This window comes from Sceloporus undulatus, chromosome 2 (assembly GCF_019175285.1).
Source record: "Sceloporus undulatus isolate JIND9_A2432 ecotype Alabama chromosome 2, SceUnd_v1.1, whole genome shotgun sequence".
In the NCBI taxonomy this organism is placed as follows: domain Eukaryota; kingdom Metazoa; phylum Chordata; class Lepidosauria; order Squamata; family Phrynosomatidae; genus Sceloporus; species Sceloporus undulatus.
In genome coordinates, this window is record NC_056523.1 from 300321479 (window position 1) to 300338255 (window position 16777).

The 16777-nt window shown below is 40.3% G+C and overlaps 2 protein-coding genes across 2 annotated transcripts; one reads left to right on the forward strand and one right to left on the reverse strand.

Annotated features, from left to right (window-relative positions):
* The first annotated feature begins 265 nt into the window (after positions 1–265).
* LOC121923577 lies at positions 266–2399 on the forward strand. Its single transcript, XM_042454121.1, has 4 exons — positions 266–752; positions 864–944; positions 1060–1125; positions 1247–2399. The coding sequence occupies exons 1-4, from the start codon at positions 266–268 to the stop codon at positions 2056–2058; spliced, it is 1446 nt and encodes a 481-aa protein (XP_042310055.1). The 3' UTR covers positions 2059–2399.
* Positions 2400–2492: 93 nt separating this feature from the next.
* On the reverse strand, positions 2493–5097 carry LOC121923578 (putative nuclease HARBI1). Its single transcript, XM_042454122.1, has 2 exons — positions 4299–5097; positions 2493–3687 (listed from the first exon to the last, which is right to left on the reverse strand). The coding sequence occupies exons 1-2, from the start codon at positions 4887–4889 to the stop codon at positions 2989–2991; spliced, it is 1290 nt and encodes a 429-aa protein (XP_042310056.1). The 5' UTR covers positions 4890–5097; the 3' UTR covers positions 2493–2988.
* Positions 5098–16777: the final 11680 nt, after the last annotated feature.

Here is a 16777-nt window from a genome sequence, read left to right on the forward strand (position 1 = left end):
TTCCTACGCGCCATCACTGCTTCCCAGGAACTTCGGCCACTCTGCAAAGGTCCAGCGGGGAGATGGATTTGCGACGTCATCACTGTGCAGGGATTCTTGGCGCCAAAACATAGACTTGCGCCCTCTAGTGCTTTTACTGCAGAGCCGGGAGTTTGGGAGTGGAGAGAGCCAGCAGCAGCAGCTAGGTGATACTGCAAACGTTTGATTCACAACCTCTATAATTAGATTGCAGACTTATTTTATATTTGCTGTCATTGGGAAAGCCATGGATAGCCATCCAGTGACCGAAAGTGGTGCCTCCACGCAAGCAAGGGGGAGGGTGTGGAGTGCCAATGAAGTTTTGGCCTTATTGGAAATATGGAAAGAACAAAAATTGCAAAACAAATTAAAAAAGAATTATAGAAATTTGGATATTTTTAAGGTTGTATCTGATGAAATGGCAAAGAGAAACCATGTCAGATCTGCCGAGGAATGCAGAAGCAAATCCAAAAAAATGAGATTTGAGTATAGAAAGGTTGTGAAACATAATCAGAGAAGTGGAAGCAACCCTATTACATGTCCCTTTTATAGGGAACTAGAGGAAATCTTTCATGGGGATGTTAGCATCACCCCTCATAGGTTATCCCGAAGTCTTCATTTTGAAAGGGAGGGTGAAACCACAAATGTGACTGAGGAAACCGCATCCACCTCCATGGCTAACACAGGCGATGGAGGCACCCAGGAAACAACTACCAGAGAAGACAGTGATGAAGGCAAGTAGCCCATCTGTAATGCCTGAAGATTTCTGCTATGTGCGTGACAACATTACTATTTTGATAAAATAACAAATGCTTTACTCTTTCTTTCCCCTTGAAATTTTTCAGATTCTGATGACACTTGTCTCGATGACACAATCATAAGTATACCTTTCACCATTTTGGAAAGTGGACCTACGCAAATAGCAGGTAGTAATATATAAATTTATGTCTTTTTCTGGATCTCTGTTCTGTTAATAAATATAGTGAACCTGTATATGTGTTCAAAATAAATAACGTTGGTGTTTCATGCTACACTTTGAAGGTGCGACTGGAGAACAATTGGGAGACTTGCAAAGACGTGCAGATGATACAAGCGGTGGAACTGATGGTAGGTAGTATCTGCTTCTCTAGGAAAATTCCTTGTCTAAAACCCTTTACATGATGCTACCATAAGAAATACATTTCCTTACTGTGGGCTTAATCTATTTTCTCTAATTTTTAAATTTCAGCACGTAACGATCCCGATGAGGAACAGGAACAACCCAATGTATTGCTGTCTCCTGGAACAAGACTCCGATCAAACAGGAATAGGAATCGTCGCGCCAGAAGAGGAGAACATATTGCGCGCACTATAATGCAGAGTGCTAGTCGAGAGGCCCAACTTACCCGGAGAACACAGGAACGGTTCATGGAGATTGTACACGACAGCATGAAAGACTGTAGGAGGACAGAAATGGAACTTGTAAATATTATGAAGGAAGATGTAAGGAGAAGTGCACAGGACAGACAGAGAATGTTGCAGTACATGGAGACCATGACTGAACTGTACCGGAGGAAAGTTGATCATGAATGTTCACTTCCAACGGGGCAACATGTTACTATCGCCCAAGGAACCATGCACACATCATTCAGGGCATCTCCGGGTGATATTCCTCCCTCAACACCAGGCCCAGCTGTCTGTACAGATTTCCAGGAGCAACCATCCCCATCGTATGTTGGTGGGCAATGTCAAGGGAACAATTCCCCTGAACTCTTTGATGAACTTCCTCCTGCTTATGCTCCTGATGGTTGTCCTGTCACTCCCACTAGTAACATTATTGATGATGACAACACATTAGAGAACATCAACAGGGATGTTCAGAATGCTGTGGAAGTCACTGATCCCCTTCAGAATGAAGGCTGCATTGGAACCGTGCAATGTGAGAGCAATGCTGGAACATCTTCCTTGCAATGCGCTGTTGCACCTCAACAAAAACAAAATAAACCATGCAGTTCTCGTACTGGGAGGATAATCAAGAAAAAAAAAATATTTTCCCCATAAGGAAAAACATTTATAGGGAAAAGGTTATGTTTTGAAACCGCAGATATGTTTCAGCATTCAATGTTTACCCTGTTATGTGCCCGATAAGGAGGGACTGTAACCATTTCTCCTTGAACCAAATTAAAGTTTAGTTTTCATGTTAAGGAAAACGTTTGTATGTCACCATGTGCATATGGATATGTTCTGACATAATGTATATACAGTTTATATAAAAGCCTGCTTTGTTTACATAATGGAAAACAAGTCAACAGACAGTTTTTTTTGTAAAGAAAAAAGATATTTAATCGTGTTTAAAAATGTTAAGTTATATTGTTGACAAAATACAGCTGTGTTCTCTGAAATTGGTCTGCCCTCCTTAATATACCTAAACATTTCCACAGCAATAGCAATATTATTCAGCAATGGTTTCTAGAACAGCCTTCCTTTTGGTTTTAAAGTTTGGTATTATCCTTAAGGTCTTCACAGTACTGTATAACATTGCAATGGTAGGAACCATGATGTATTAATAGAAATGTAATATATACAATCCATTTTTACACCATTGTTTTCCTATATTCCCAAAAATGATATTTCAAACATCAATATAGCAATTGTATAACTCTACAAAATAGATTTCCAAAATTTGGGTAAAAATGAAATTAATCTATAACAGTCGGGTATTAATACCCCACAGTAATATATACACCACTAGCAGAACCTGATTGGGAAAAAAAAAAGTTACAAGCAAAATGAATCTAAACAACCGAGATTCAACATTGCCATCTGGTAAAGTTATTCACATGTTGTACATGACACGTTGTCAAACACATGTATTTCAACATAAATAGATTGATACAAAGGTAAACCAAGAAAAAATGTTTTGAACAGATCAATGCTGTTGGCATAACTGATGTGATGTTATGAAAGATGAAATAATGTCAGTTTCTGGTGTTACCGACCCAAAATAATGCTAGTTACTGCAGATCTAACAGCTTGACCCTCTTTTTTGTGATTTCTAGAGTGTCCTCCGATGTTATTCGAGAAAGCCGGGAGGACAATTTTCGCAGGTGGTTCAACATCGGGATCAAGGACTTCTCCCCTCGTCTCACAAATATTGTGCAGGATGGCACATGCTGTAACCACTGATATAAAATTTTCCTCTTTCACAGTTAGTCTACCAGAAAGACAACCCCACCTAGATTTCAATCGCGCAAAACATCTCTCCACCACGCACCTTGCCTTACAATGGGCAGTGTTATAAGCAAGTTTGTCAGGTGTTAATTCTCCACGATATGGTGTCATTAGCCATTTCCTGATTGGGTAGGCACCATCCCCTAAAATCAGTGGTGGAATGGCTACATCGTGGACATGCAGGGTGGGATTTCCGGGCACAAAACAGCCTTCATCCATCACTTCACAGATAGCAGAATTGTTAAATATGTGAGAATCGTGCGATCTCCCACAATTCCCGACTTCTATGTCGATTAGCCTTCCACTGTGGTCTGTAATTGCTTGCAGAACAATTGAAAATCCCTGCTTGCGGTTGATGTATTCCTCTCTGCGTCCCAGCGGTGGGCAAACAGAGATATGAGTGCCATCAATAGCTCCTATGCAGTGTGGGAATCCAAGTCTCTGAAATCCATCCATAATCTGAAAAAAGGCAAAGGTATAATAAATTTGGGATATCAGAAAAAGGGGGAAAATATATTTCATATCAGATAATGCATTATTATTATCATTATTATTATTATTATTGTTATTGGTATATGAAACTGGGATCACAGAGACAAAAGCATAACAAGGACAATAGAAATTATTATGTTTTATATACCTAGAACACACTGAAGGGGAATCCAGATGTTACTTATTCACATATCAACTCTTACAAACATATCAAGATACATTTTTCCAGATTTGCAAACCACAACAGCACAGCTGGATAAGAGAGAGGCCAGCAGCAGAGATGCACCTCCAAAGTGCATGCTGCAAGCCTAGGACCACCCCCCCAGCACATCTGGATAAGAGAGAGGCCAGCAGCAGAGATACACCTTTGAAATCCATGCCCCAAGCCCAGGACCATTAACCCACCCCAATAATTGCAAAGGTGATTGAAAGCCTTTCTTTTTTTTCCCACACAAGAAAAAGGCAGGATGTAAACATATCTTTATGGTATTACATAAACAAAATCTATATATCTGTAGATATGAATTAATGCATTTGCACCCAGAAGTCTTAGGTTTAAAAGTAATATTGATACACACCGTGTGGTAGTTTCCAAGCTGGATAGTTTTCCTCAGCAGCAGCTTCTCCATAGCAAGGCACACCTCGATGGCAATTTCTGCAGCTGTGGATATTCCAACCTCAAAACGGGAAGCCGCCTTCCTATACATCAAAGGGCTTGAGAGCCACCAAATAGTTAGGGCCACTCTCTTCTCCACCGGGATGGGACTCCGGAATCTAGACTCCCCACGCTCCAGCTCTGGTCTTAAGATGCTAGCCAGATCAAAAAGGGTTTCTTTAGACATGCGGAAGTTAGAAACCCACATGTCGTTATCCCATCGCTGGAGGACTTCGTCACTCCACCAGTTGGTCCGCTCCCGGGGTTGCTGCCACCAACGTGGGATGCGAGGCCAGGTCGCCATCCATGCCAGACAGCTGGATATATCTAGATTGCCGCTGGCAGCCATAACTGCAATCTTACTCAGAGCAGCCCTCCGGCGCGAAATGAGGACAAGCGATTTGGCAATGCGACTCATTCTTCTCCTTCTTCGCTCGTCTTCTTTCTCTACCATGCTCACAAGATCAAAAAATGCTTTCTCCGACGCCATCTTTACAACCCACAAGGAAGTCATCGGACGACTTCCGGGTCAAAACAACCACAGAGTGGCGACGTCATTGGTACACCGCCCACAAGATCTAATACGCATGCGCTATAGCAAACCGTTCTCAGAACGGTTTCAAGAAAAAGGAATCGCAGTGCGGTAAACTCCCGTTCTGATCCCGTTCTGATCACGTTTTGATTTCTAATGCGGTAATATCCGTTCCAGGAACGTTCTCATCACGTGATGATATGGAACGTTCTCAGAACGCAGTGCGATAATCTTCTGGAGCTTGATTCCCCAGTTGGGCATGGAAGTCCCCTGGGTGACCTTGGGCAAGTCACACCTCTCAGCCCCAGAAAATCCCAGGATAACCAGAAACACCTTAGCCAGAAATGAAAGCATACAACAACAAACAACAAGATGCTCCAGAAAACATTTGCATTAAACATTTAGCATTTGAGTAATTTGTATTACTGTGCAACTCCTATTTTTAAACTTTAACCCAATCAATCAATTCATTACCTACAATACAATATATACATTACAACTAACAACTGTGTGAATATAATTATATAAAAACACCCTACATTATCTGAATTATTTGGTATCTCCTCTCCTCTCCATTGACTATATAGCAAGGTTACAGAGAGCCAGAAAAGGAGGTGCATTGGTACAACAGATTTTGTTCCTTTCTCCATTCCTGCTGAAGTATCTTACACACCCTGACAAGCGATGACATTGGGATGAATGACTTTCAATATGGACAATATGAGAGGGAAGACTCAACTTGAAGTGAGAATGGTAGAATCGGAAATCATTGTATTTGCCAAATAAATTCACATTCATTTTGATGCATGGTGCCTGAGAGTACTAAACCAGCAATGGGTAAATATGGCCTGCCCAGGATCTACATGCACCCTGTTTTCCACATACATCTAGACCTCCATGGACTACTTCTTTTCCTGAACAGGCACTTCCAGTTTTGGGAAGGAAAGGGGAAATATTTCAGCTCCCCAAAAGGTGAAGGGAGTGGAGGGAAAGGTGTAGATACAGTCCTTGAGATTTCTGGAAAGGATGATTGCTCCCTTTAGGCTGATTTTTTAAAATATATTATTTTAATTGTTATTCTTTGCAGAAATGGCAGTACTCAGAGGTCACAGGAGAATGCACTGGTGGGCTTGGCAGCCTGCATGAAACTTGGGGGTGGTATTAAGATACTGAGGACCAACTATGGATATTATAAAACAGGTATACTTTATAGTTATATAGTTATATCAGTATGCAAAGGAATCTTGTAGCACCTTTGAGACTAAGGACCTTATTGCACACATTATTTGCCCCATTATGGGAACGGGAAGGGGACTCCTGGGGCTGTGCACGACCAGGAAAAAATGGATTATACCACACAGCAAATAGTCCACAAAATGGCCCCATTCCATTCCCCAGCGCCAAGCCATCTCCATTCAGTGCTGAGGGGCACCATTTTGCTTGGTCGGAAAACTTCCAACCCAAACATTTAACACTCCTCAGCACTGAATGGAGACGGCTTGGTTCCGGGGAATGGAATGGGGCCATTTTGTGGACGATTTGTTGTGCGGTAAAATCCATTTTTTCTCAGTCGCATGCAGCCTCGAGAGTCCCCTACCCGTTCCCATAACAGGGAAAATAATGTGTGATAAGGTTCTAAATGAACAAAAGATGCTGTGGCATGAGCTTTCATAGACTTGGTCTACCTCTTAAAGGTTCTGCAAGATCCCTTTGCATACTGACATTCCAGACTAACATGGCTATGTCTCTGAATTATATAATTACAGTTATTTGTTGTTGTTATGTACCTTCAAGTTGTTTCTGACTTATGGAGACCCTAAGATGGACCTATCACAGGCTTTTCTGTGGCTGAGAGGGTGTTACTGGCCCATCACCCAGGGGGGTTCCATGGCCGAGCAGGGAATCAAACTCCAGCCTCCAAAATCCTAGTCTTACGCTCAAACCATTACACCATTACACCATGCTGGTTCTGGTTACAATTATATTAATACTATTTTATATAACAGTTATAGAGCCAGTAGGGTGAAGCAATTTGAGCAATGGACTGTGGCTCTGGAGACTAGGGTCTGAATCTCTGCTTGGACATGGAAACCCGCTGGATGGCTTTGGGCAAACTGTACATTTTTGGCCTAAGTGGAAAGCAAAAGTAAACTTTATATGAACAAATCTTGCCAAGAAAACCTGTGTTCGGTTCACCTTAGGGTTGCCATAAGTTGAAAATGAGTTGGAGGCAGACAACAACAAACAACAGTTTTATTGTTCTGGCTGTGGCCTTGATTTTGGCTCAAGAGGAGATTCATCTTTATCACAATTGCCCTAATTACTTAAATGATCCTAAGGAAACATGTCTGTTTAGTAAACCGACCCTTGCAGAGATAAATATTAGAATTTCAGATTATAGGCTTTTGAATTGTATTTTTTACACAGCTAGTAATAAAGAAGCATATTTGTTTGCTTGCAGTAACAAGTAAGGAGTTTATTGCACTGTCCTTTCCCATCCTTTCCTTCCAAACTAGACGCAGAATAAAAACTTTTAAACACGGATTTTATCACATGCCTCTATGCCCAGACAGGAGGCATCCTGTACCCGATCATGGCATCCCATACCCAAACCGGACTTCTCCTGCACTTTTTGAAAGAACAGAATTTTCCCTTTCTTTGCAAGGTGCAGGAGAAGTCTGGATCAGGTATGGGATGCCATGATCAGATACAAGGTGCCTCCTGCCAGAGCATGACGACATGCAATAAAATCAGCATTTAAAAGATTTCTTCCTCCACCTAGCTCTGGAGACAGGACAGGAAGTATCAGTGATATAAACTAAGAAGTGTTTCTTTATCTGATTGTTTGATTAGTAGAACAGGTCTTGGTGCTTATTATTAAACAAAGAAAAAAGTGAAAACATAAAGTAATCTGAAAAAAACATTACTCTTCTATGCTTTGTGCCTCTTATGTGCCTTCAAGTCACTGGTCAATTTATGGTGAACCAATGAATTTCATACAGTTTTCTTAGACAAGGAGTACCCACAGTGGCTGGACCTTCTTCCTCCCTGCCCGATGCCACTTTACTCACACAAAAAGTGGCCAGTAATATTCCAGTCATTAAATTCCCAAAGTTCACATAAAATTTATTTTAATTTCACCACATGGCAAATAAACACACCCTCTGCATGAGGAAGAATGAGGAAGAATTCACCTGGACTGACCCTCAAATTCTTTTCCCAGTGAGTGGAAGGTCTGAATGGCTGTCACCATTTGGTTTTCCACCAAATGTCCCACCTAAAAATGTGGCTACTCCATCTAACAAGGAAGACTTACTACAGAAACATTTCAACACTTTAACACCAAGGCACAAGAGTAATCTACTAGGGTCAATGACCGAATAAACTTTTTGCTGGTCAATGACCGAATAAACTTTATTACATTACTAGGGATACATGCAAAGAAGCAGAGCTTAGAAAAGTGGCCCAAAGTGGTTCTGAAAGTTGTAGTCCAAACAAGTAACTCTGCCAGTCTCTAGCTCAGAACCCTTGGATTCTCATAGTAGGACCTTGAGAATCAATATCTTTATGCTACTTGTAAACTTAAAAGTCCTATAAGAGCTGGATTCAGACTAGCAATGGAGGAATGCTGTGACAAATTGAGAATGCTGATGCATCTTGGTATAAATGGACGTTGCCACAAAGAGTGCTCTTTTATCTTTGTCAAAACTGGCAAAAATAGCATCTAGAATAATTTGTCATATATTTCACTCCTTCCCAAGATATAACAGATATCATCAATTGCAATTGACTGGTGACCATGTTGATATTTATGTCACAAAACAGAAAGCATGCCGCTGTACTTTTCTCATACATTTAGAGGCTAATAATCCCCTTGACATTTATAATTCTCCACAAAGACAGTCTGGGCTTGAGCCAAATCTGGTATTTTCATTTTAACCATCTGACTCATCCTTTGAGTCAGCACTGAGTCCCTTAGTATTCAGGCAGAAAATCATGCACATTATTTATTGCTGGTACAACCTAAGAAGAGCATCCCTTGCCAATTCAGACCTGAAGTGCACTATTAAATAGATTAGTCAGTGCTATCTGTGACCCCAGTAAAAACCTGCTTCCTTGCATTTCCTTCAGACAGAGAAAATAGTATCATTTTAAATGACTGTTCTTGTTCCGTCTCTGAATCTGCAAAAATGAGAATAGCAATTTAGTTGAGCTGTATGCATGTATTGCATTTACAAAGCACTCTACATTTAGAGGCCAGTCTACACATGGCGTAGATGTGTACATGAATGATGCTCTATAAAATAATAATAATAATAATAATAATAATAATAATAACAACAACAACAATAATAATAAGTGATTAAAATACTCCTCATTTCAGTCAAACAGAATGTGATCAAGCCACATGCAATTTGCAGCAGTTTGGACTTTTTGCAAAAAGGTGAAGAAAAAATCCTTAAACTCTGCAGAAAAAGGCTTTGCAGTTTTTACAGGATTATCTGCAGAAATCTGCATTATCATATGTGTGGCTGTCCATCTGCTTGTCATGGATATGGATTGCTGTGAATTTTCGGCAGAAGGAGTTTGAACAGATGTGAAAAAAATCTGAATTTGCACAGGAAAGATGAAGACAACCATCAATGCAATGCAAATGTATGAAAAGCCACAGAAATTTGCATAACACACTTATGTATAGACTAGAACTAATAATATATCTGCACTACACAGGTGTTTATCACACTGAGGTTTTTGCAGCTCAGATCTGGGGTGACTCCTGGTTCAGCTATGTGAATTCACGTTATAACATGAATGTTTTATCACACCTGGTTGCCCTTCCATTGCCCTTCCGAAGTGAGGGGGAATCGAATCCAAGGCAAGTCACGTGATGCGGATTCACCCAAAGCGGACTGAGTGCAAATTGTATTACCACACCACACAGTACCATGTGGATTCAACAATTTGAATTGGCAACCTTGCGCATGCTCAGTGGGGGTCTAAACATATCGTGACCTGGTACATTTCTGGGGTGATAAGGGGTGCAAGTTCTTGTCCCCTGTTTCGCATAATTGCGTGAATATTTGCCTCGTGAATATTTCTGTGTCTTCTTCATCCCCCTTTTTTATTTTTTCTTCCATTTCAGCAATTTCAACACAGAGATAGATAGATAGACAGACAGACAGACAGACAGACAGACATATCTGTATATTCACATTCACTCACATACACACATATATATATTCCAAAAAAAATGAGTTGCCCTGAAAGTTGCCCTGAAAGTGAAAGGACCGCCAAAAAGAAATGGGGGGAAATTGCAGTGCCACATCATGGGAAATTTGCAACCAGGGGGTTTGCAGCGGTGTACCACAGCAGAAGCAAAGTTGCATTCCACACCAGACCAATTCGGAGTGAAATCGAAGTGAGCTTGGAAGTGATTTCTGTGAATTCGCTTGTTACTGATTTCGCCAAAATGAGAAGTCACTTTGGAATCACTGCAGAAGCACCACGGAAGGAGCCCCCATAGAAAGGAATCACGTGTGATAACACATTCACGTTATCATGTGAATTCGCATTGTTGGACCTGCACTCACATCAGAACTGAACTGCAAAAAGCTGCAAAAACCTCCGTGTCACAAACACCACAGTTGCAACAGGCTGATATTGTTTTAACAGCCATGGCTTCATCTTGTGGAATCCTGGGATCTGTGGTTTGGGGAGAGGCTTTGAATTCTGAGGAGTGTGCAACAGAACTCACTGGAAGAGAATTCTGTGTATCTTGAAACAAACTCCAAATCCCATGACTCTTTAGGATGGAGTCATGACATGTGAAGTGGTATCAATCTGCTATAACTGGAATGTGTGGTGTAGACATTCCTAAACAGTAAACAATAAAAAATTAAAACACAAAAATAAACAAAAACTATTTAAAATTCCAAAACATCTAGAGAAGCACTACTGTTTAATTTAAACTCCACAAAACAGTGATACTTTTATGGAGCCAACAAAAATGCAAGCAGGAACCATAAAACCCAGAGTTAAAATTTCTCTTTCTGCGAATTAAAAGAACAGATAAGTGGCAGGTTTTTAAAAATTGGCAGCAAGGCAGTGTGTCAACATCTGCAGATAAAAATGAACACAAAGAGTTAAAACAACAACAACATGGTACTCAATTTATTTATATGTGCCTGTATTCTCACTAAAGCTACACATGAATGTTGCCCATTTGCAGCAGTAGAGAATTTGACCCTGAGTGTTTCCATAGAAAGGATTTTTGTCAGCATGCCACTGGGGAATGGTTTGTAAACATGCAAACTGTCTTTTCAAAGGGTCATTTCTTTGCAAATGAAATGGCTTGGAATTTTCCATATGTAAATCTTTCATCTACTAAAATGAGCCTGTGTTGAATATAACACAGAGGAGGATGATTTTTTTTTTCCTTGCTTGTTTGTTTGCTTGTTTCATTCCTGATTCTGACCAATGAAGAATGCCTTCCCAGGTTTGGGGTGTTTATCGAGCATCAGTATCAGGGGGTTTCTTTACCTGGAATTGTTTCAGGACCCCAGGCTGCTACAAAATGGCTGTTGCCTATTGTTGACAATAGAACAAAGTATGACTTGATCATGTGAACATTTTCCTACCACACACCACCTCCAGTTTATTTGCATTTTGCAGATGCTTAGGAGTATAACTTTGGGAAGAAAGATAGCAAGATTCAAACACAGTTTTCCAGCCCACACAATTTCTCTGGGGACAAACATAAACATGAAAGCAATACTTGGCTTTCTCTGAAAGTTCAAAGGGGGTTTGTCATCAACTCCTACTCTCTGCCTGCCTTTGTGTGGCAAGGATCTTCTTTGCAGACTTCAGGAACTATCCACAGAGATTGGTGTGAACATAAAAGTAAAATCATATGACCTCAAAATGTGGCCACATTCCTTATCAACAGCTATTTTTACACCTGCCTGCTTTCTGATCAGTAATGGACTGATGCTATCGCCGATCACCAGTCATGAGCTATAGTCACATGAACAGTAACTACAGTTGAACAAACTCTTCATCTACTTGATTCAGGCCTTCATCCCATTTAATGTCCTGGCCTGTAAGCCATGCATCTTAAGGTACCTTGTACTTGACAATTCCATTGCTTCCAAATCTCTCAGGCAGGCAGAAAAATCAGAAGGATTATTTTATGGTCTCATGGGCCACCATTCAGAGCTGATGGCTGCAAGCTGACATCCTTGACTACAGGTTAACCTCCACAGCCAGATTAGCAGGAAACAAGACATCATATCCCATCATCCCTAGGCCTTGTCAATCTCCTGTCATCGCAGGTCGCCAAAGCCTTCTGCCAGTCCTCATGAAGCTCAATGTTTTAAAAGGTTTATGATCTGGTGGATAATTTCTACCTGGCAGCTACACCAAAAGACACCAAAACGAAAAGTGCGCAGAACATGTGGCTAAACCACCCACCCTCTGAAAATGCTTCTTTTTCAGGCATTGGTTGGCCAAAACATCAACAGGAATTGACATTGTGTCAGCATGGATCAATACAGCTGTTAATGTTTTCAGACTCTCCATGAGATAGGTTGTATTTATGAGCAGCACATGGGGTGATGCAGAGCAGATGAAAGTAATATACAGCCCTTGCCTCTAAATCTTTCTTGCCATCTCCCAGCATTTGCTGCCTAAGGTAACAGCTTCCCTCTCTCTAATGGGACAGTCAGCTCTTGCTATAGAAAATCACTATTCAGACAGATTATTTATTTATTTACCTATACATATCCAGTATTGGAAACAATGATATAAATTGACATTCTCACACACTAATAACATACAGGCCTGTCTCTTGATTCTCAATTCCAAAATATGCATCTAAGGAAATAGGCTCAAATTTACAAAAGCTCATGCTACCAACTTCTTTCTTTCAGTGCTACAAGATTCCTTTGCATATTGATTTTCCAGACTTGGAATTGGAATACATTGGAATTCTAAGGACATAAATATTTGACTGTGTATTAAAATCAAAATGTACAAAGAGTGATATTATTATTTCTCCTCAAGGTGATTGCTTACTTTATAGTTTGGGAAGTAATTCTGGTGGTGTGTGTATCACATATATAGCCACCTTTTTGTCTTTAATTGCTTAAAGTTTTAGTTTTAGTCTTTTAAAACATATTTCTAATAATCTGCATTGTGCTAGATTTTTTAAAAAATAAAATTAAATGCACTTCTGTTACTGAGGTGTGCATATCTGCTACAGTAGAAAAGATCCACTTCTGCACACTTTGGTCAGGGTTGCATTATGAGAGCTCTAGCCCCTTAACAGCAAATGTTCTTCCCCATTCACACATATTTTGTTAAGGCACCAGTACTGAAATACTGTGTATATGCCATGCTATACCATAACAGAATTAGTTCTTTTTTATTCTGAAATGTCATGGAGAATTCATAAACCTTACCATTTGTGATACCTGCTTTCTATCCTCACATAAGTAGGGTAGGATTTTTTCCCCAATGTTTTAATGATTATTTGATTAGAACATGATTGCAGATCTTTCAGACTTGTGCCTCACCTGAATGAGCCACACGAAAGCTAGCAGTAATCATCTTCTCACGCATGGGTTTAGGAAATGCTCAGTGTGTTAGACTTCTAGATTGGCCTGGCCCTAAGCATGTGTCTTTCTTGGCCATACCTTCCAACATTTCACAGATGAAAACCAGCACATGTGTGACTAAGCAACCTCACAGTGCAGTCAAGACAACAAAAGTTACTAATGAAAAAGAAAGGACAAGCTAGGAGTGGCTGCAGAGTTTGGTTTTGCCGAAGCCTAGTGGGAAGGGCAAGATTCTGCTTTCCTCCTCTCCTCTCCACTAAGTCACTGAGTGTAAACTGCATTTATACTTCAAACTCAGTTTGCAGCAATTGACGTAAGCCAAAGTCAATGGGGGGAACGTAGGAGGATGAGAGAGAACCTAGCCCATTTTTAAAACATCTGAAAAGATGAGATGACAGGAGATTGAGACTCTCCCTGCCAACTTGGAACAAATGCACAAATGGTTTTCACACATAGCCAACAATAACGTGATCCGGGCACATTATCAAGGTGGTAAAGAAAGTAGAACATGCATTTGGTTTTCACACAGATATGGGAATATCCTGCTAATGGTTTGGAAATAGCTACTTTCGCGCATGCGTGCATGAGTAGTAATTGCATCACTGGGATCCACGGTGTGGTCCTGGAACCAAATCCCAGTGGATACCAAGGGCTCACTGTACTCATCTTTGTCATCCTCACATTATCTATTTATTTCAATGACCTCCAACCCATCCCTGGATTTCCTGCCACATGCATGAAGGAACATAATAATACCAAAAAGAAATAATCCAGAGCATGAGAGCATGAAATGCTGAGACCCTCTCACCAGCTGGCAATGTCTGCCCTCAAAAAAGAACCTGTGGTAAACTCGCCCTAATAAACCATGGAAATCCAGAAACAAGCTTAAAATCAATGATTATCCCGTGAATAAACCGCAATTAGCTTTCACATTGTAGCAATTGTGGAAATAAAGCGAATTTGTGAATGAAGCGAAAATAAATTCACAATATTTTCCTGTGAATGCCTAAATGCTGGATCATGTCCCTTTCTTATTGGATTAATAGTGGACTGCATGCGACGTTGTGTGAAAACCAATCACACAGTTAAGCTTAATTTGTGCAATAAACACGGGATCTACCCCTTTTAAATTTCTAATTTTCCCTGTGTGATAAACTCCAAAGTCTGCAGTGAGCATTGATTCCTTCCAGTTAACACACATAACCAGCCATTGGCATGAAAACATCACAACTCTTATTAGTTACAGTTGTAGAGGCTTGGCCCTAACTTGTTCATATCCAAAAACCAGATGGCCTAATGCTGACAGATGTAAACCAAATGCCCAGCCCACCTGCTGGGAAATACCTGAGATGACAGCACTAAGATGTCACAATAGGTGCATTATTTTTAGTTGTATTTGTGTCTCACTTTCCCCCAATAAACTTAAAGATTTCCTGTGCCCCATTTTATTCTCAAAACAACCCTACGAAGTAGGTGAGGGTGAGAGAGAATGACAAAAATAAGGTCATTTAGTGACCATTTCATAGCTAAGTGTTTTAAACCAGGACCTCCAAATTCCTGCTTCACTATACAGTACATTTAATCACTTCTAACCACTGTACTTTTATTGTAATTTCACTTGAACCTCTCTTTACTGGAGGAAGGCTGTTCAGAAACAAATTCAATAAATAATAATATTTTGTATATTATATTATATTTCGGGATTTTTTTTCAGTGTTTACAAGTGCAGTGCCCTAAATGGAGCCAACTCAGACTCTCTAAAAGAGTATAGATAATACATAATGCAAAGACCTCATTAATGTAATCATATAATGCAGCATAAATCCATCTTAAAGGATTGTCTCTCACTTTATTAGATATGGCAGATGTCAAAGCATGCAATCCTATGCCAAAAGCCACTCTCAGTTTTGTCCAGGACAAATTTCAATGCACTGGCACTAACCAGGGCAAAAGAGGGTAAAATTTAGCCTCCTACAACAGAGAACAATCCAGCTTGCCTTTTAATCTTTGCATATCTTCTTTCCCTCTTTTTTTCTCCCTTACTCCCGTAGATCTAAAAAAAAAGTTTTCCCTGGACAATCATGTAATAAATGAGAGCATTGTAAAGCTGATGGATTCTGTTCAAAAAGTTTCCATTTACAACTCGTATATCAAGTTGTGGGTTGTGTATGGGATTTCTGTGCTTGCAAAAACTGCATCAAAAAAACAATTGGCACAGAAAGCCGTCTCGGAAATAAAGATGTTCTGTATTGTACAGCTGAATAATTAATGCCTGAAGAACAAGAACGTTAAGTCACGTATTTAGCTCAAAACAGTGGAAAGGGGGGAACAGGAAATTAAGTGCATGTTTCAGTAGGCAATGATTTGCAGCAGGAACTGCTTTCTTCTTATAACAAATGAACTCTGGGAAAGTGCAAATGTTGAAAGGTTTTGGTGTTGTTGTTTTTTAAAAAATGATCAAAGGTCCGAACAGCCAAAAGCAGAGCTGTCTGGAGACTGAAACTAGATCCTCCTTTGCAGCTTATCACCACAACACTATCCACGGACAAAGTTCCAATCATTTAATTTCTCCTTCATCACACTCTGAGCTGCACACTCTTTATTTCTGTGTGATACTTCTTTCTCTCTGCCAGCACAAAACCTGCTTCTAGATATGAAACAACTATTGAACAGACCAGCCTCTGTGTTCTTGAGCTTCCGGTAATTTGCAAGCACTAGGATCTCAGTGCTGGTGTCCAAACTGACTGGGAGTTCTCAGTTGAACACAGTCAGAGCTTTGAAACATCACCTTTTTGGACTGAAATTTCTAGAATCTCCCAACCAGCCTAGGAGATTCTGGGAGCTGTAGTCCCCCAGCAATTTTTCCAAACTCTGAGCATAATGAACCATAACATATCCCAGAACAAGCTTACCCAACCAATGGTGTTTCCAGTTGTGCTAGAACTCCCATTTTAAGGTCACTTCAGTGGCAGAGTGTGTTCTTCATGTGGTGTGGAAGATCATGTAATACAGTATAGTTCCTTCTCATGGCAATGCTAATTCTCCCTGAAACTAGAGCAATACTAGGATGAGAAGGAGTCATGTCCCAATGAACAAAGTGATCTTGAATTTCTTAAATTACCAAAGGTCACAGTTTGGGGAAATTACCTAACTCAAGAAGCCCTTCCCCTTGCACAGAACACCATTAGCCAGGCAGATTGGGGGATTCTGGGACTTGTCATCTATAAATGTAAGATGTGCCACAGATGCATGGGA

Excerpts from the sequence above, each read along its gene's own strand:
- LOC121923578 (XM_042454122.1), bottom strand. The coding sequence starts at position 4,889 with ATGACTTCCTTGTGGGTTGTAAAGATGGCGTCGGAGAAAGCATTTTTT. Across the intron at positions 3,688-4,298 it reads AGCTTGGAAACTACCACACG|ATTATGGATGGATTTCAGAG; the intron begins GTGTGTATCAAT and ends GCCTTTTTTCAG.
- LOC121923577 (XM_042454121.1), top strand. The coding sequence starts at position 266 with ATGGATAGCCATCCAGTGACCGAAAGTGGTGCCTCCACGCAAGCAAGG. Across the intron at positions 753-863 it reads CAGAGAAGACAGTGATGAAG|ATTCTGATGACACTTGTCTC; the intron begins GCAAGTAGCCCA and ends GAAATTTTTCAG. Across the intron at positions 945-1,059 it reads TGGACCTACGCAAATAGCAG|GTGCGACTGGAGAACAATTG; the intron begins GTAGTAATATAT and ends TACACTTTGAAG.